At 33.6% G+C, this 20,633-nt stretch overlaps 1 protein-coding gene and 1 pseudogene across 1 annotated transcript; one reads left to right on the top strand and one right to left on the bottom strand.

Moving 5' to 3' along the window:
• Nucleotides 1–847: 847 nt before the first annotated feature.
• Nucleotides 848–10,207, bottom strand: LOC109674380 (olfactory receptor 6C65-like). Its single transcript, XM_074084870.1, is given in 5 exon segments — nt 848–907; nt 8,250–8,422; nt 8,425–8,965; nt 8,968–9,160; nt 10,164–10,207. Coding segments are annotated over 5 exon segments (1,011 nt in total).
• An 8,549-nt stretch (nt 10,208–18,756) lies between these two features.
• On the top strand, nt 18,757–19,687 carry LOC141425945 (olfactory receptor 6C74-like; annotated as a pseudogene).
• Nucleotides 19,688–20,633: the final 946 nt, after the last annotated feature.

Genomic DNA, 20,633 nt, shown 5'->3' on the forward strand with positions numbered 1-20,633 from the left:
GTTCAATTTCTTAATTTTGTGTAGGTTATAAATAAGTTGTAAATTAACTTTCATGTTTAATATAAAAATTAACATCTTTCTTTCCACCTTGTTTAACTTTTATTTACTATTTTTCTTGATTATTCCTATATCCCATTGTCTGGTTTTATCTATGCATCATTAAAAAATGGTAATACCATTAAAAACAGCATATACTCAATTTCTGGAATCAGCAGGTGAGCAGATTCTGATCAGAAGATTTCCAAGTTCTTTGTGCCCACATGGGAACATCCACTTGGGACACACGGGTGTGGTATGAGAGTTAATGGAGTTTACTGAAGGGTAGGGAAAAAAGTTACAAAAGGCCATAGTGGGATCATGTGGAAGATGGAAGTAGATAGAGAGTCTTTTCTCTTTCTAGGTGTTTTTAAAAATCTATGTTAATTTATAGGAAAGGAAGAACCTGGTGATTCCTAACCACCAATGATAATGAGTAAGGAGGGGCATGGGTGGTCCCTGGGCTGTGCTGGGTTGGTTTGAGTTGTCACCACAACAGTGTGTGAATAATCTGTACACATTTATAATTGAAAAGAAGGCTCAGAGAAAGAGAAGAATGTTTAACCTGAAATACAATATTCATATGTTTTAAGAGTCTCAACCTTTTCCTAAGTCTAGCCTGTCTCATAACCAAGAAGAAGATAAAATGGGACCTACATATACTACCCAAATACAGGCACATATGCACACAGACACATGAAAGAAAGTATATACATATACATCCATAAATTAATAAAATTAACACAGGGAAATGTTTTGTTTATTGGTCTTCTTATTAAAATTGAGTGCATGTTTCAGTTATAAATCATATTCAAATCAGTGTTTTTGAGGCAAGTATCCTTCTCACAACATCCTTAAATGCTTGTTTCACCTGCTGATTCCTTAGAGTATAAATAAATGGATTCAGCATAGGAGCGACGAGGTATTGAGCATAGCTGCTCCTTCCTTTGCTGATGTTTTCACATACATGAAGATGCAGCTTCCATAGGAGATGGAGACAACAATCATAGGTGAGGAACAGGTTGAGAAGGCCTTTTTTCTTTGTTGAGCTGAGGGGATTGTCATAATTGTTCTGAGTATGTAAGTGTAGGAGAGAATTAATGTCAAGGTGGTCATAAGAGTGAACAAAGCTAAAACAAAGCTCATACACTCCAGGCCACTAATTTTTTTTATTTTGAACATTTAATAATGGTATAAGTAAGCAGCATCCCATTTTTTTCAGTTCATTATACATTTTATTTCCACATATTACAATGAAACCCCACCTTCATTCTTGATTTAAAACAAAGAGTTTTTCTGTTACAATTCATTTAGTGTAGTGTTTTTGTTGATTGATAAAAAAAACTTACTAAACTATTTTTAAAAATCTACTTTGGCATCAAACAGCATGGTCAGAAAATACTTAAATATTATAAACTAATGCTCATATATTACAATCACATCTACAAAACACACTTTGCGTGTTACTCACAACTACCTTGGATATCCATGCCATTAACATGAACCTGGTCTTTCCAATTTATCAGTGCACAATGCACAAATATTAGGGGAAGAATGGCCCACATATTTCATCTAATTTCTAGAAATTATCATTTAATATGTTTTCAAGTTTCCATGTATCACATTAACCTAAAATATATACAATAATCCCACCTTACTCATGGATTTAGTACATGCAATTTTGATCAAGCATGGTCAAAAATAATAGATAAAAACATCAAAAGAAATTTATAAAGCAAAAACTTTACATTCACAAGCACACAGCAGACAAAGGAGCTGAGTTGATGCAAAGCTTCAGTCCCTCATTACCATAAGTCATGTTTAAATCATATGTGATCTGTCAAGTGTTTCCTTGCCTTTAATTTGTGAAAATATGCCTCCCAAAAAGTAAATGGTGCCCCCCCCAAAGCAAAGTAAAACATTATTGTAATCCTCCCAAGCCAAAAAGGGAGCATAATACACTTAATTTAAATGATAAAGTGAAAAAGTTTAGATTTATTGAAAGGCAGCATCTCTTTAGCAAAAGGTGAGTGGCATTATGGGAAAAATGAGTCAAGCATCTGCAGCACAGCACGGAACTCTATGCATCCTGAGAATTCATGGTTTTTCTTTGATGGTAGTCTTCTTAGGACCATATACCCACGGATCCTAAGTCGACTGTGTGTAGTTATTATCTATGTGTATATGAAACAAAAACAGATATGAAATCCACTGCATTAGAGAAAAGAAGATGAAAGATAATAGGAAAATGACTTGAAAATACTCACCTATTATCAAACTATGGGTGGTAGAAGTGAAATGTTGAACACAGAATGGTGTGCTCAATTCACTTAAATCATGTCAAGCAGTGGGTCAGTGGAAGATGGAGAAATAAATTTTTTTCTCTACTCCCATAAAACTGCAAATTCCCTCACAAACCCCTTGAGGTTTCATCTCAAAACACCCAGTGAAATATCTTCTTCTGGGAAAGCTCCAACATTGTCCAACATCTGGAATTCTGACATATTCCACCATTTTAGATGGCAGTTTTACTCATATAAAATAAAAAAATTATAATTATTTGAACAGAATAGCCCAACCATCTACATTATCCTTCCCTAGGAAGAAAGTAAAAATATCACTTTTAATGTGTTTTGCTACACATAATTTCAGAAATATTCTTTAAGGCAAATAAATTCTTAACATCTTTTGGGATAAACAAGAATTGGGCACTAATGAATTGATACAGAAGATCAATTTCAAAAATCATATTTTAATTAGTTGTTATATGACATAGGTCCCAGGAAAATACTGAAGAATTTATCCAGCAAGATGTTAGCTAGGTATCTATTATCCTTCGATCTTCCTTTTCATATGCTACATGCATTATCCTTAAAATCAGGAGGAAATCAGCTTAAAATATGAAAGGCAAAATAAGGCAGAGGTCTATGAACAAGTACCTGATAAAACAACCTACAAAGCAATGCTGAAATCACAGGACACAATTGTGATAAGGTTTTACAACTGAAGCTTACATAGGGAATCAATTCAGCTAAGCCATTAGTGTTCATCTAAAATTGGAATCAACTCAAATTTCACATTTATGTTTGTTACCATTTCCAAACAGATCAACATAAGCATTGTGTGAATCACATCTAAGAATGGGGCAGAAATTATATCTGAGAGGCTGAAAACCTCCCAATTGTTTTTTGTTTTCTTTTCACAAGGTCAGAATTTATTAAATAACAATAAATTCACAAGGTATGCCAATTTTGTTGCTGTTAATTCACCAGTACTACTGTTGTCACTTGATACCCTAAGCCATTGGCCACAAAGGTTCTTTTATTCCAGTTTTAGTTACTAATATTAACTCTCAGATCACAATTATGCTTTGTACAATAACAACATATAGGAAGTGCTAAGACAGGGTTAAAGAGGCTGCAGGATTCAGAAGGCTGTGCTGGAAGCCCAAACTCAGAACTGACACAGATGAAGGAAGAAGTTCCAAAAGGAGGGAAAGTCTCTGTAGGGAGCCAGAAAAGAAGTTCTATGAGCCACAAGGGCAGAGCTATTAGAGGCACAGAGCTGTCAAATGCCGGTCTGGGTGCAGGCAGTTTTTGATGTAAGATAAACCCATGAAGCTAAACAAATTCCAAGCAGGATAAACTCAAGGCAAACCACATCAAGACACATTATAATCAAACTGTTGAAAGTCAAAATCAAAGAGAATTTTGAGAGCAACAGACAGAAAAGTGACTCACTAACTACAAGAAATCATCAATGAACCTATCACTAATTTCTCATTAGAAATAAGCAGGTGTTTGCTTTGTTGAGAATCACTGTAACCTTCCTTCTGGCTTAGAAGAAGAAAGTACCAGGATAGTGAGTGATGTCTGCCATGGTCGCAGGAGAGAGTCTGCCACAGGAAGAGCAGTTCTTGGACCAGATCCTTTGAAAATCTCTTCCAATTCTATGGGCCTCTGAGTTTATGAAATCCAAAGCCATTTACCCCTAGACTTTAGCCAGTCCCCTGAGTTTCTATCTTGCTTAGCCCTACTTTAAGGCTATTCAAGCTATTGTACCAACTTCTATTCTGCCCACTCCCAATGGATGCACGAAGCCTTGGCCACCCAGAATGTCTTTCCCATGAACATCCTCCAGAATGTCTCTGAGTTTCACAAAAATTTACATATGCAGAAATTTTCTTATGAAGAAATTCTACACATCCTTCTATCATCGCTCCAATGCCTTTTCTGTCTCCCTATTACATTCCTCCTTTCTTTGATCTCAACGAGCCTCTTAAACCTTTCTAGCAACCTTGACTTACCTCTTTTTTCCATGTTATTTGGGTCTCTGTTTTCTTTTTTTATCCTGTTAGGTGCAAGAGGCTCAGGCAGGCCATTTCTTATCTTTGTACCTAACATACTAGATGCTCAGTAAGTATTCCCTCCCAGAGGAGAACTGCCTGATGAAAGGGAAAGTCTTATTCCTTGATGATGTTTGTCCTTCAGTCTCAAGCAATAGGGGCTACTCAAATTCCCAGGTATAACTGTAGATGTCTGAGCTGCAATCATTTCTCCCTAAAGTCTCAGGGCAGCTGTTTGAAGTTTGGTCCATACAGAAGTACATTAAGTATACAGAAGTGCATAAAGTAGGACCAGGAGACACATACCTGGTTTTGGACATGAAGTTAGGTGCAGGGCATTCCTGTGTTGCTGTTGTCTACCAGCAGCAGAGCTGGCCAGATTAAGCATAGTGGAGCATTTAAAATACATTAAAGTCCTGCTCCCTTTGAAGATGAAAACTATTTCTATTTAATCAGAGAGAAACAACTTTTCAAAAGATTTTTCTCCTCTTTTTTATCTTCAGCTTGCTGGCTTTTCCTATGGTTAGTAGCATGAATAAAACATGCACATCATAATTTTTTAAAAAAAGGAAACCAGGAGGCAATAGGTTCCCTTTTCTCATCACTCCCACAAATACTTGTCACATCTCCTATTTTTCATGATTGCCATTCTCACAAGTATAAAGTGCTATCTCACTATGTTTGTTAATTGCATTTCCTTGATGGGTAATGAGGTTGAGATACATTCCATATGCTTTTTAGCCATTTGTGTGTCTTGTTTATAAAAATGTCTATTAGGGACATTTTCCATTTAATAAATTGTTTTATTTTTCTATTGAGTTGTAGGAGTTCCTCATATTAACCCCTTATCCAATATATGGTTTGTATTTTCTTCCATTCTCTACTTGCTTTTTCATTAGGTTGATTATTTTCTTTGCCATGCAGAAAGCTTTTAGTTAAATGTATTCATATTTATTTATTTTTATTTTTATAGCTTGTGCTTTTGGTGTCCTATCAAAAACTAATCATTGTTAAGACCAATGTCAAGGACATTTTTTTTCTCTATTTAGGTGTGTTAGTGTTTTGGGTCTTATGTTTAAATTGTTTATCCATTTCAAGTTAAGTTTTATAAATGGTATAAAATGAGGACACAATTTCATTCACTTGCATGTGAATATCCCATGTTCCAAACACCATTTACTGAAGAGATTATGCCTTCTGCGTTGTAAGGCCAGCAAAGGTGGTGAGGCCTTATCAAAGATTAGTTGACCATATATACATGGTTTGTTTCCAGGCTCCATATTCTGTGTCATTGCTTTGTATGTCTTTCTAATTCCAGTACCATACAGTTTTAATTACTGCAGTGCTATAATATAGTTTCAAATCATGCTTTGTTCTTTTCATAATTGGTTTGGTGTTTTAAGGTCTTTTGCGGTCCAGTACTAATTTAAGGATTTTTTATGTCTTTGAAAAAATGGCATTTGGATTTTGACAGGGATGCATTGTATACATAGTTTACTTAAGTAATATGAATATTTAATAATATTAATTCCTCCAATCCAAGAGCACAGATTTCTTTCCATTTATTTACAACTCCAACTTCTTATAAGTATACCATATCATTTTTGCTGATTTGTAAAGTTATCTAGGGCGGGAGAACAGGTAAAGAGAATGATGGATAGGGTGAATTCAACTCTGATATTTGGAAGAACGTTTGTAAATGTCACCATGTACCAACAGTATGACAATAATGTGATAATAGATTTTTAAAAAATGTCCACAAAGAGAGAATGGATAAATAAATTGTGGGATACTTGTACAAGAGTATAATATATGTAATGAAGATGAATAAAGTAACTACTAAAAAATAAAATTATCTGGGAGACATTCATAGAAAATATCAGAGAAAAAAGCATATTTGTCTTCTCATTTTGAATATTTGTAGAGTTTGCTTCTGTTTTGTGTGATTTAGCATCCACTAAATGACCTACAGTGAAAGTCTCTGAACTAATGAATACACAGTGGAGAGCATGGCATTGTTATGTTTTTGTCATTTCTTAATGATACATTTCCTCTCAATAAAATTTCAGTTTTTCATTTAATATTTTTTTTCTTTATAGTCCTGGCATGATTACTTTCTTATCCATTTTAATTAAGAGATTTTTTCCTACTTTTCAGCTATGATTCATGGCAAATATTAATATATACTAAGATATTTTAAGTATTTTTCTTGTCTAACCTATTTTAAAGATAACATGATAACTTTTATCTGAAAGTTTCCTAATAATCAAATATGTTTGTGTTTCTCATTCTGACCTAGATAGTATCTTTTTTAAAGTATTGAACCATTGTAGTAGGATTGTATGTAGGGTAGATGTGTATATCTGATGGATATTTTGGTATATTACTAAGTGAATCATTTTTGCAATCATTTTAGAGTCCACAAAATATGTACTTCAAATGAATTGTTTGTGCATGTAAATTTTAAAATATTAATAAAATCATGAATATTTTGGAGGCATGGCTTAGAACTGTATTTTTCATAATTCATTTAAGTTAAAAATATTCATTCGGTTTATCTGCTGCTCTATGAATACTTGCTAATTATTAAGTTTAACTAATAGTTTTTATATTTTTGCATATAGCACCTTATTACCTTTGTATCACATAATTACACAATTTTATTGTTTTAGTAGTGTTCTTCTTACTTTCATTGTTTTTCACATATCTTTTGTGGTTTTCCATAACTTTTGTTTTTCTTAACTTGAGGGTTCTGAATTTCACATCTATTCTTAGTATTTTCAGATCTATTAATTGAATAGTGCACTACTTACAGTAACTATTTTAAAACATCATAGGTATAAGATTTGTCTTTGAACTAACTTTACTTATTTGGACACCAACAACTTTGTTCTCAAATCACTATATGCATAATAGATAGGTTGTATAAATCCTGCATGATTTGCAGCAACTTCATGGGCTGAATTTTTGTGATCTTCACTTCTGCCTATTTGATAGTGAAAATTTATGATAATATGACATGCTAAAATTCAGAGTTAGTGCATTTCATATAAAAATAGTCATTTCAAGTAACTTGCCTGAAATCAAGATAATTGGAGAAGATAATTTTTTCCAACTGCTCCAGGCATCAACAAATCTTTTTTGTTGTTTAGGATAGCTTGAAATACCTCATTTTCACAGAAGGCCATTGTTTCTCCATTATCTTTCTTTGTGGAAATTCTGAATATCTCCTTCAGGAGAAAAGAAAAGTAGAAACAGCCCTTTCTTCAAAATTATCAGAAGCACAGATTTGTAAGATTTCAAATTAGATTCCCTCCAAAAGTGAGTTGATGTGAAATTTCTTTAGGATCATTTATTTTCAGGTAGAATGTGAATAAGCTATGTAGAGCTTACTGTGTATCTTTTAAAAGCAAATACCACCCATTTGTTTTATAGATACACCATACACTATCAAAATGCTTGACATAGAGTGATCAAATTACAGAAAAAGAGAGAAATGAAAACTATAGGAAAATACATTTGAATGTGGAAAAAATTTTTTAAAGGAGCTTTAAAATGACTATGAAATCTTTGACCAATTTGAACTCTACTCACCACCCCTTCTATTGTGTTTTCTTTTAGCAATACCATTTTTCACTTACTAAAGATTAAATTAGCAGGTAATTTGTTTTTCTGATATGTTGGCTATTTAATGTATCTTATCACTAGAAGCAAGCTCTGCTATTGTTTGACTCTGTGAGTACTTTATTCCTTTATGAGTATCTATTGCCTAGAAAGTTATTTGTGATCTCAGCTATACATTTTGGAATGCCTAGTGCTTGTTTACTGATACCATTCTTTTGATGAAGTCCTTAAGGGCCTGTTTTACCTGCTGGTTCCTTGAGGTGTAAATAAAGGGATTCAGCATGGGAGCCACAGAGGTATTGAGTACTGCTACCCCTTTGCTTAGAGCCACACCTTCTTTTGCAGACATTTTTACATACATAAAAATGCAACTTCCATAGGAAATGGACAACACAATCATATGGGAAGAACAAGTAGAAAGGCCTTTTTCCTTTGCTGGCTGGAAGGGATCTTTAGAATTGTTCTAAGAATGAGTGTGTAGGAGAGAACCACCAAGGCCAAAGTTAACCTAAGTGTGAATACTGCTAAGAAAAGTGCCATGAGCTCTAGAAACCTTGTGTCTGTGCAAGCAATCATCAGCATAGGAGAAGAGTCACAGGTGAAGTGATCAATAATGTTGGAGTCACAGAAATACAGTTGGAGGCCCATAATCACTGGGGGGAAAATGATCAGAAAACCAGCTAGCCAGGAGCTGATTACAAGACAATTGCAGACTGTGTTGCTCATGATAGTTGCATAATGCAGAGGTTTGCAGATAGCCACATAGCGATCATAGGACATGACAGCCAGAAGAAAAATCTCTGGGGATCCCAGAAGGATTAATAAAAATACTTGTGCCATGCAAGCATTTTAGGAAATGGTTGTGTCCCCTGTAGCAATGCTGATCAAAAATTTAGGAATGCAGACTGTTGTAAATGAAATTTCTAAGAAAGAGAAATTCCTGAGGAAGAAGTACAGTACGTAAGAGTTTTCAAATGAACAATGGACTGTGTTAGCATAATGATGATCATGTTTCCACTTACATGCAATAAGTATGTGATCAACATAAAGAAGAATATCACAACTTGTATCTCTGGGTTATCCGTAAGTCCCAGAAGAATAAATTCTCTAACTGAGCTCTTATTTGGAATGGCTAAGCTCTGAATTCTGACAGGTCTGCAAGTAAAAAAGAAGAATGCCAATGTGTGAAATGACTACAAATGCACTGGTAGTGTTCTTATTCTGCAGAAAAACCTTTCCTAGATGCATTCAGCAACATGTGACAAAACAGCTGTCCGTCAGAATTGAGGGCTCATTTTAGAATTTGTTGACAGGGAGAAGATTAATCTGTGCTTTACCAGATTAAAAAAAAACCATGTTATAATCTCAGCTTTGACAGTTCTCTGTCATGTATTTTCAATTACTGCGTTCACACCCAGAAGAGATATTTTAAGTTATGAAAATGGGTAATGATAATCAGTACTTAGCTTCATTGTACTTGAGGAGGATTAAAAACTTATCAGAAGACATGCATAGTAATTTTGAAAACTTAACCATAAATAAAGCTATAATTTTCTCATTGGAAAGCTTATTTTTGGGTCATAAGTCAATTTTTTTGAAAATGATTCTTGATATGTTCATAGAAACTATTTTTATAGGAAATTCAGCCAACTTCATCTGCACTTGCCATTATGCAAAATTGGCACTGTTAGCATTTTTCTGATTGAAGTTGACACAAATACAATGTCAGCCTTTATTAATGAACAGGATCATAATAAAAAATTTCAACTTGACTTCTCAAATATAATCATATAAACAGTAAAATAAATCAGGTTAATCCCTCTGACTAAATATATTATTTCAGAAAGTTATAGCATGACAGTTTTATCAAGCAGCTCTGCTTTGAAAAAGAATAATTTGATAACTTCTTTCTTTTTCAAAGATATGACAGGGAAAGGAAAGATGTGAGGAAGATAACAACAATAATAATAACAATGATAATAAATCATATACCATAAACTATAATTAATTTTATTCTCTTACTCTCCTACTTTCTCTTCTTTTTGTTATTATAAAAAATGTCTGTATAAGCTTTACTCTATCCCCAGCAATCCTCCTACTGGGCTCTATTTTAGAGACTAATTTTGCAGATGAGTATTCAGAGCGGTGTGTCACTTGCCTAAGGTCACAATAAGTAGTACATGACAACAGGATAGCATCCATGTTTGTTTCCTACTATACCATTTCCAGAACTTAACCCAAATTCAGCATCAATTTTATTTTATTTATGAATGAGAGAAATGATAATTCAAAAAATGTCTATGTGACCCTGATTAGTACTGGCCTCAGGATTCAGGGCTTTGTTTTATCTGAAAGAACAGAGCTAATCTTGACTAATATTGACACCTGTAGTAATGTGTGCTAATAAAATGGAGATTTTAGAGTCTTGGTGAGGTAGATACTCAACATGTTCCTGAGTTGTGTAGTATGATCTACCACTGAAGTACTAGTAAGAGAAAATCCACGTTGATGATTCTTGAGTGAACCAAAATTGTAATCTGCTTTAATAAACAAAATTAAAGTGTGAGGCATTAGGAACCATGCAGATGACACTGGAAGGAGCAATGTGTCCTGTGTCTCTTATGTCTGCACTGAGCAATACCACTGAGGTGTAGCTAAGAAAGTCCTGCCTAACTTCTTCCTGAGTCAGGTGTTGTACATTTCTGAACTCACTTGTAACAAATTCAGGAAAACCTAAGCAGAAAATGTAATGCAAGAATTGGCAAAATGCCTTCATAATACATTTCAAAGAGATTAATAGTTAATAGGACTATGTTTCAGAAAGATAGGTAATAATGGACCCAGAATAAATATACTCACTTTTACATTGGTCAAATCATTGTTTAAACTTAGTTTTCTGCTATCTGCAATAATAGATAAATGATGTTTTAGATAGATAAAGCTTAGAGCATTTTATACCTTTTATCAAATTAACTCACTTTTGTATAGCCACTAAATTATTTTTAAAAGTTTTTTACATAAACCATCCATTTCTTAATCCAAAATCCAACTGGTATAGAAATAGCCAATCAACATACTTCCAAAAATGTTGAGGGAGGATTTAAATGCCAGGTGTTTCATGATTTTTCTGACATTGTTTAATGACAGGTTTTCCAGAACTCTTTTCTCCCAAAGAAATCTCTTCACCTACAACACAATTAATTTTGGCAACACACTAATCAGGTTCCCTTGGGAGTCATTAGGTATTGAGGGAATATAGAATTTCACCTCTAACGTTAGGTTTTGCCTGAAGCAGAGAAAGACTGATGAAAGAATGATTACTTGATGGATAATTGCTTCAAATTATCATTCCAATTACTATATTAAATGGCTCTCTAGCAATTTTCAAGGAGAAAACATGATTTATGAGGTTAGAATGCAATCATGGCCTAAAATAAACTCCAATAAGACATTCTATGGCACAAATAAAGGTGAAAAATCAGTTTTCTGAGTAGACCTAAAGTTCTTTGGGAAAGATCAGCCACTTTAGTTCAGTGAATTAGCAAAATATTACATTTTTCTTAAAATAACTACTTAGCATTTGAGAATTTAGAGAGAACAGATTAAAAATGTGACCCCAGATTTGGGTAATTTACAGTTTCATTTGAGATAGGTCATTAGCATAATGGATCCCAGGGTTCTAATTAACGGAATCATGGGAATGCCAGACCATGTGGCCCATGCTGTACCATGAAATCAAGGCTAAAACAGGACCTGGCACTGTGAAAACAGTGAGCATATGCACCTTCTGGTTAGGAAACTTACATATTCTTTTCAAAATGAGCATATAGTTGTTCAAAACAGACACGGAGGATATAGAAATGCTACATTAAACTGTTTCTGGGTAGAGATGGTATTGATGAGCACGATCTAATGATCAAATGCATAATTTTAATTAGGCAGTTTTAAGAAATGATTTAATAGCATTAAATGTCAGAAAAGTGTATAATGCAAAAAAAATGAGGAATTAATAGTCTAGTTATTTCATATTTCATATTTCTAATATACTTTAACTTGAACCAAATGTCTGCCAGTGTAATATGAACAGTATTTTCATATAAACACAAAAACACAAAATAAGGAAAGGTCCACTAGGAGATGAAATGTGAGATGTGCCATTCAAATGTTTTATTTGATAATAAAATTGAGTTTATTTTAAGCAAAACATAGTTATAAAATAGGTACATAATCAAGATGCAATAAAATTGAGAAACTATATACTATAAACATAAAACTCATAAAATTGGTATCTAGAAAAAATCTCCTTATTTGTTGTTTTGTTCACATTAGAAATAAAGCAGGAAAAGTGCTCATGCTATTGTTGCTGTCTGACTTTCCTATTGGGCACCTGGAGTCTGTTACAGTATCTAAAATCTATTGAATTGTTTCATTACATTATGTTTGGTATGGATGCTGAATTTGAATTAATTTTATCCTTAAAAGTGTTCTTCTATCCATCTGGACTTACCTCCTCAGGGAAATCTATGGGGATAAGTTGAAAAATGTGGTACCCTAGGTTTACTGTCTTCTTTTAAGAGAATTTTCAATCAAGAACAGTTTATTTTGTTCCGTTTTTTGCTGGTACTAGGGCTGAGGTCAGGGGCTCACACTTGCTAGGTAGGCACTCTACCACTACCACTTGAGCCACATTCTCAGAGCTTTTTCTTCTGTGTTTTCAGGAGAGTAGGCCTGAACCGTGATCCTCTTACTTACACTTGCACATAGCGAGGAGGACAGGAGCATGCCACCACACCCAGTTTCTTTTCTTGTTGAGATGGAATCTTGCTAACTTTTTGCCTGGACTGACCAGGATTCTTCCAATCTCTGTCTCCCAAATACTTGGGATTATAGGTGTAATCCACCACACCTGACTGACAGTAGATTTAAACCAAAAAGAAAGGTACCTTTAAATGTCATGTTTAGTATGTTTTGGGCACAAACTTTTTACACCTTACATTTACATCAAGCTTGTAAGAAAATATTTCTTTTTTACAACATGGCAAGTAGAATTTGAGTCTCTATGATCCCTCATCTTTGGTGTTCATGCCCTTACACAATCTCTTCTCCATGAGTTTGCCAGTCTTTACCCTGCTTCTAACCAATATAGAATGGCAAAGATGGTGTGTTCTGACTCTTGTGTTTGTGTTACATACACAGACTCTTGCTAGAGTTAACATGTTCTAGAGTGTCTATATCCATTGCTAGCTCTGGAGAAGCTTCCTAAAATTCCACAACCATAACAAATGTAATTCTGTCTACAACCTGAAAACCTTAGGACAATCTTAGAAGTGGACCCATCACCCCCAGTTGAGCCTCAGAAGGATTCCACCCTCATGAAGCCCTAATTGAAATGTTGCAAAACATCCAGGTTTCTTACATACAGACACTGTGAGACAATACAAAGTGTGCCCATTTAAGATGTTGTTTGTGGTAATGTGTAATACAGCATAGAAAACTGTTACACTTTACAGAATTCTTAGATTACTCTTTACTTTGATATACAATTGGGGATGATTTTTGTGGGGTTTTTTTATGCTGAAGGCTTGCATTGTGGGTATTCTTATTTACCCTCCTTTACAATATTATTGTTTTTAGATGTGTGGAAAAATTGAATTAAGTAAATGACCATTTTTATAAAGGAAATTAGATCATGAAAAATTATTTTTCCCCTGCATATCTTCAGCTAGAAAGATGGCAGAAAACAAATCACTTATCAAATGAATGGTGAACAGTAAAGGCTATTCCTTTGTCTCTTACACTAGTAAAAAACAAAATCTTTTTTTTTTGATGGACTGGAGTTTGAACTCATAGCTTCACACTTGCAAAGCAGGCTATCTACCATACCTCCAGCCCATTTTACACTGGTTATTTTGGAGATGGGTGTCTCTTGAACTGTTTGCCCAGGCTGGCCTCCAACAGTGATTGCCCTGATCTCAGCATCCCAACTAGCTAGGATTACAGGCATGAGCCATTCATGCCTAGCTACCCATATAAAATATCAAATAAAGCAACTCTGAAAAGAACATAATCTTTCCAAATACAAATCACTATCTCTCAGACAATGGAATACAAGTTCAATTCAATATCTTCAGTAAAGGGAAAAGCAAGTTATGACTTTGTTCTTTGGGAAACATTTATTCCTCTTGTACTTCAATGAAAATTTTACCTTAATATCTTACAAAATGAGGTTTAAACTATAAAGAGCACCATAAAATAAAGTAACAGGCAAGAGAAACACAATAATAGTTACTACTAAGTTGTTTTTCTGTAATTGTCTATGAAGGCATCATTGTTATATTATAGAAGATTTTCTTTTTCTTTCTTTCTTTCTTCTTTTTCTTTTTATTTCCTTTTTAAAAATGTGTTTTGCAGTCCTGGGTATCAAACCTCTAAGACCTCTTGCCTACAAGGCAAGAGCTGTACAACTTAGCTAAACCCACAGCTGTGATGATTTCCTATGGTGTGCTTGTTCACAAACAGCATCAATATTTCAGTAGCTGCAGACAAAATCATTTTTCCTTCTCCAAACATGTCAAATGCATAATGGCTAGACTGTGTTGCACACCAAACTCAATTTAATACAATTTAATATAACTTAAATAACAGCAGTAATTGTTGGGAGTTAATTAGGAAAGAGAATGACATAGAGGCTACTATATTCCTCCATTTGTGATGAAGCAATTTACTATATTTCAGAGCCCAAAATAAGTCAATGTATTTTACATCAGTCATAATAGAGTTGCTTCCCTTATCAAACCTTATCATTTATTTCATTTTTCTTTACTGTTTTAAGTTCCATATAAAGAGAATACATTAACTCACAAAAAGTGAAATATTTTCTTTTTTGTTAAATATTAAATTATAGGAATTTTCTAAAATATAATCACTCTCCATAAAAGAAAATACTTTGCCATACTACATATATATATGCATATATATATATATATATATATATATATATACATTCTCATATGTGTTTGTGTGTGTATATATATATATATCTTAATCAATCACTGATACTGAAAACAGAGTTTGGCCTAAGGATCAAACTCCTGAACTCCTGGAATTTCACATGCCAGGTCTATCCACTTGCTCCTATACACCTAATAAAGAAGCATGATGAAGGGCAGAGAAATAAGTTCTATTATGCTGCTTGGAACATGCCATGGGAAGAGGCAAAGTAATAACTCAGCCCATCTTCAGCCATCTTTGGAATACAGACATAAGATTTAACTTTAAATAGACAAAGAATTAGGGGCAGGGGGCAAAAGGTCTGCATATTTAAAGAATCATAGTCACAAGTGTGCTCTGGTTGACACTTATCTCAATCTGAGGATTCTGGAGAAGTTTCCCAGAGAATTTGTTATCACCATCATCACTTGCAGGGAGCAATCTGGTATCCATGAGATGATTATTCCTGCTCCATGGTGCTTCTTCATTATTGTAGATAATTGTTCTTATTTCACAGGGGGGGAGGTCTGTCCTAAAAGGTTCCACTGTTCCTTAGGGGTAGTTTCAGTCCCTTGTCAGGAGAGAATGTCTCAGAGCAAAGGGCAATGGGTATGAAATGGACTCAGAGATGCCAAACTTTTCTCCTGTTTTTAGTCAATTCATAGGTTGAAGTAAGGAGTCAGGCCTTTTCAGCAAAAGCACTTTAAGTGCTTTTTTTTAAGTGCAATATCAATCTGTAAAAATCTTCTCTGGTTTCTTCTGTTATCAATTAAAGTTTTTGGTATATTTCATTAAATTTTACTCATCTACTATAGCTTTCTTAATAATAATAATATTAATAATAATAATAATAATAAAGACACACAAATCATTTACTTTTCTGATTTTCCTGTGATCTGGCATTATATTTTAGTGCAAGAGTAAATCATGTCCATGGTTTAGAGAACATATATGCAGAAGTCTAGCTTTTTTTTCTTGTAAAAGATTTCATTTAATTGCATCTATTATAAGATCATCTAAATATCAGGTATACTACTGCTTCCTGGCCATGTTAGTGGTATACAAATATTCATGCTTTGAAGTTGAATAGAGACTATAAGCAATAGGTGTGTTTGACCCCCCTAAAACACATATTAGGAGTCAATTTTTGAATATTGAATTTAAGGGTTGTAAACAATATTGTCAAGATAGATGCCAATGTTCCTTTCTTAATTCTTCCTCAGGAATGGAGAATGAAAGAGCTCCCCTAGTTCAGACACTTTTAGAACCCTAAAATTTTCTTATATAACATCTGAATCCTATTATAGGAATTAGACAGACTCCATTCTGACCTCAACATTTCAGACTTCCTAATAAATACCATAATTAGAGTCTTAATTAGCTTTGTTATTTTGTTTTTAGAGGTAACGATGAAAATAGTCAATTAGTGCCTTTTCCCACAAGAATCCTCAAGATTTCATATCAGCTGTGAGTGAAAACACTCCCTATTATTAAAGAATAGAACTAATCTATGGTTATTGGAAACAACAAATTTTAGTGAAGAAGAAAGAAACTTGTGACTAAAATACTTTAAAAAAGAAATATCCTTATCTCAACCAGCAAAAACCCTTGTTCCTTCCTATTATTGCTTATACTCTCTCTACAACAAAATTAGAAATAAGGGCAAAATAGTTTCTGCTGGGTATTGAGGGGGAGAGGGAGGGGGCGGAGTGGGTGGTAAGGGAGGGGGTGGGGGCAGGGGGGAGAAATGAACCAAGCCTTGTATGCACATATGAATAATAAAAGAAAAAGGAAAAAAAAAGAGAACATCACTGTGGAGTCCAAGAACACTAAAAAATTAATCATTGAAAAAAAGTCAAACGTAAATAGGTTCAAAGAAGTAGCAATGACAAAAAGGAAGTTTTAAAGGAGGAAGAAAATTTCAGTGCCGATATAATTAAAAAAGATAAAGTCCCAGACTAAGATTTGTAAATCTGCTGAAAATTAATCCCTAAGGTAAACAAAAAGGGAAAGGGGAGAGTTTCAGGACCGAAAAGGAGAAGCAAAAGAAACTGAAAACTAAAATGAAAATGATTGATGAACAGATAAATCAGGAGATCTTTCAAAGACAAAACAATAAGAAAACCTTTACATCTCTGAAAATTTGATAAGCAAAAATGTCTCAAACCATTTCAGTTTGCATTAATTTGATCACTAGTGAAATGAAATGTTTTCCATGTATTTTCTAACCAATCTATTTGTGTTTTGCAAATTGTTTTATTAATGACAACTATTCACTTTTTTATGTATGTTCTTATCAATATGTTTGAAGTCTGTATACACAGTAAAGATGGCTATATTTACAAAAAAAATAAGAAACAAAAATAATAAAACAATATTTTGATACTAAGAAATAACTTTGATTTCCAGATTTTAAGTTAGGCTGAACCCAGACATAATCATTTTATTTTTAGGGAAATTTATAAATGTCACATGTATGCTGGTTGGAGAGGGAGAAAGAGAGAGAGGGAAAGAGAGGAAAGAGGAGAAACCACAAATGTTTATTATTTAAATATCTATGGATTTTAGTGTGAACAAGAAAGGTCTCTGTTAAAGTGATGAGGCAAAGACAAATATGGGTTAAACAGTTATACACATTTTTTGAAAAATCATTCATTTTGTGTTTCTGGTTAATACTCAAGAAAAAAAGTTTCACAAAGCAATCACCTGGAAAACCTTTGTGGAATTCCTGGAAAGTAAGTATTTTTGATGTTTTGATGTTTGATATACAAAGAAATTGTTATGTAATCTATTCTGTTAAGAATATGTGACCATAAGATTAAGTTAATTAAATTCAGAATCAGAGAAACAAAGAAAACATTTGTGTCCATCATGATTAAAGATTCAAACAAGAGTGGCTGTATTTGTAAAATAGCACAGAACTATATACAATAATTTTCAATAGTTCTTATTAAAAATTGACTAGTGCATACTCCTTTATACTTAGTATGAAATTGGGTACTTTAATTTGAGTATAATACTGAATGTAAATTATTCTTACACTGATAAAGCTACTCATTAATTATAACTGGCAGAAAAATTGAGTAAACAAATTCTGAATCCCACATAAAATTTCAGCCTGATATTTATATCTTAATTTTGAGGTTAATTTAGTATTGGGTGTAAGATTCATAAATGTATTTTTTCTTTTGGAAATTTCTAAATGACAGTATCAAAGAACCCCAAAACTAAACAGATGTACACCATCAGAAGGTAACAATTTAAAAAAGATTAATTGTGAAAATTCATTGCTAATTAACTAAACTTCTAAAACTGTAGAGGTCTGTAAACAACATACATGTTCCTGGAAGAAGCTAAGTATAAAACTGCTTTAACAATAAAGTGATGGAGCAAGCTCAACAAAAAACGTTTTCCTGTGGTGTCTGTAAGGTAGAAGGAGTTGTGTCTCCCAATCTTGGACAAAGTGTAGAGAAATGTAGAGGTGACTTATAACTGAAAATAATAAAGTCATTCTTTTCCAAGGTAAAAAAAAAATCTGAAAAGAGAATTAGGGAAATGAGTATCCAGAAAAAGAGATGAAATCAGTAGTGTTGAGCCTGGGGTTCTGAACCCTAGATAAAATAGTTGAAAACTGTAGACGGGGGAAAAAAGCATTCAATTGAGTTACTCTATTCATTTCTCTCAAAACCTATACTCAAAAATCCTTTTAAACAAAGATTCTCTGTTTTCCAGGTCTGATGGAATCTAAACAGAATTTAATTATGAGAAACCACACAATTTTGACAACATTCATTCTTCTAGGACTAACAAAGGACTCAAAGTGGCAAATTGTAATTTTAATTTTTCTGTTTCTAACATATTTAGTGAGTATCACTGGAAATCTCATCATTATGCTTCTCATCTTGTTGGATTCCCACCTAAAAACACCCATGTATTTCTTCCTTTGGAATTTTTCCTTCTTAGAAATCTCATTGACATCTGTCTGCATCCCCCGATTCTTGGTTAGCATAGTGATTATGAACATAATGATTTCCCTTGAAGCCTGTCTGACACAATTGTTTTTTGTCATTTTCTTTGGTGTATCAGAGTTTTTCTTGTTGACTGCCATGTCCTATGACCGCTATGTGGCCATCTGCAAACCCCTTCATTATACAAACATTATGAGCAGTAGACTCTGTATCCAGCTGGTTGCTGCCTGTTACATGACTGCGCTGTTAACTATCTCTCCTGGACTTATCATGGGTCTGGGGTTGGAATACTGTGGTGCCATTATTGAGCACTTTTTCTGTGACTATTCTCTTCTGAAACTCTCCTGCATGGACACAGCAGTCATAGACCTGTCAATCATTAGCCATCATTACACTCCTGAGTACCTTGACACTGGTACTGTTCTCTTATGCAAACATCATAAGAACAATTCTGAAGATCCCTTCTGCCCAGCAGAGGAAGAAGGCCTTTTCTACCTGCTCTTCCCACATGATTGTTGTCTCCATCTCTTATGGCAGCTGTATTTTTATGTACATCAAGCCTTCTGCAGAGGAAAGGGTATATATAAACAAGGGAGTAGCAGTACTTGCTACTTCAATTGCACCTGTTCTAAATCCTTTTATATATACCCTAAGAAATAAGCAAGTGAAACAAGCCCTAAAGGATATAGTAAAAAAATATACCTTTACTACTTTTAAATACTAACTTTGGCTTTTACAGAAATATACTACTAAAAATATTGAAAATTATACCCATATATTAGTGACTGTTTTTTCATATATATATATCTATTATTTTTATATTATAGTAAACAATAATAACTAAAGCCACCCATATAGTCATTGGATCTCCTCCTGGGTTTTTCTCTTTTTAATAATATTGCTTACCTCTATGATATTCTCTTATGCAGGGCAGGTATAACTTCCTTCTTTTAACTTAATTCACTGATTTTTTCATCCTCAAAATAGTCCACTGTGAATTTACTTTGAAAACCCCATACCTCTACATTTTCCTTGAACTCTTCAAATATTAGCATTGTATTTGAGAATCTATAGGAAAAATTTCTTTCTTATGGCCTATAATGTTAATAATTTATTAAAATATTATATTTCTACAAACTGTTTTTCCTTTCTGCCTACTTTCCTTTCTTCTTTTTTTCTGATTTTTTAAATGTAATTATAAACAATGGCAATTATTTTCCATGTTTTCTTTCTTCTTTTCTCATACGTATTGTATTAGATTTTAAAATATTTCTTCTTTGCTCTTCTTTGATCTCAATCAAATATGTAAAGTTATATACTTGTATGGCAGAATGATATAAAGAATATTTATGCAACACATGTGTGTGTGTGTGTGTGTGTGTGTGTGTGTGTGTACACATTCCACTATCCCCTCTGTTCATTTGAATTTCTGAACTAAAGAAATCAATGAAGAAACAGGACCATCAACACAGTGTATCATCAATATCCATCCTCTCAATCTTGTACATACATGTATTCTACCAAACACCCATGGATCACCTCCACTGCTCTCCACACAACATGTACTTTTAGGCTTTTTTAAAAGACCATGGCCACATGTATTGGAGATACATGATCATGAGCAAAAACATCACTCTTTCACATATAAGAATGATAGCTGGCTATCAGTT

Source organism: Castor canadensis, chromosome 8 (assembly GCF_047511655.1).
Source record: "Castor canadensis chromosome 8, mCasCan1.hap1v2, whole genome shotgun sequence".
Lineage (NCBI taxonomy): Eukaryota > Metazoa > Chordata > Mammalia > Rodentia > Castoridae > Castor > Castor canadensis.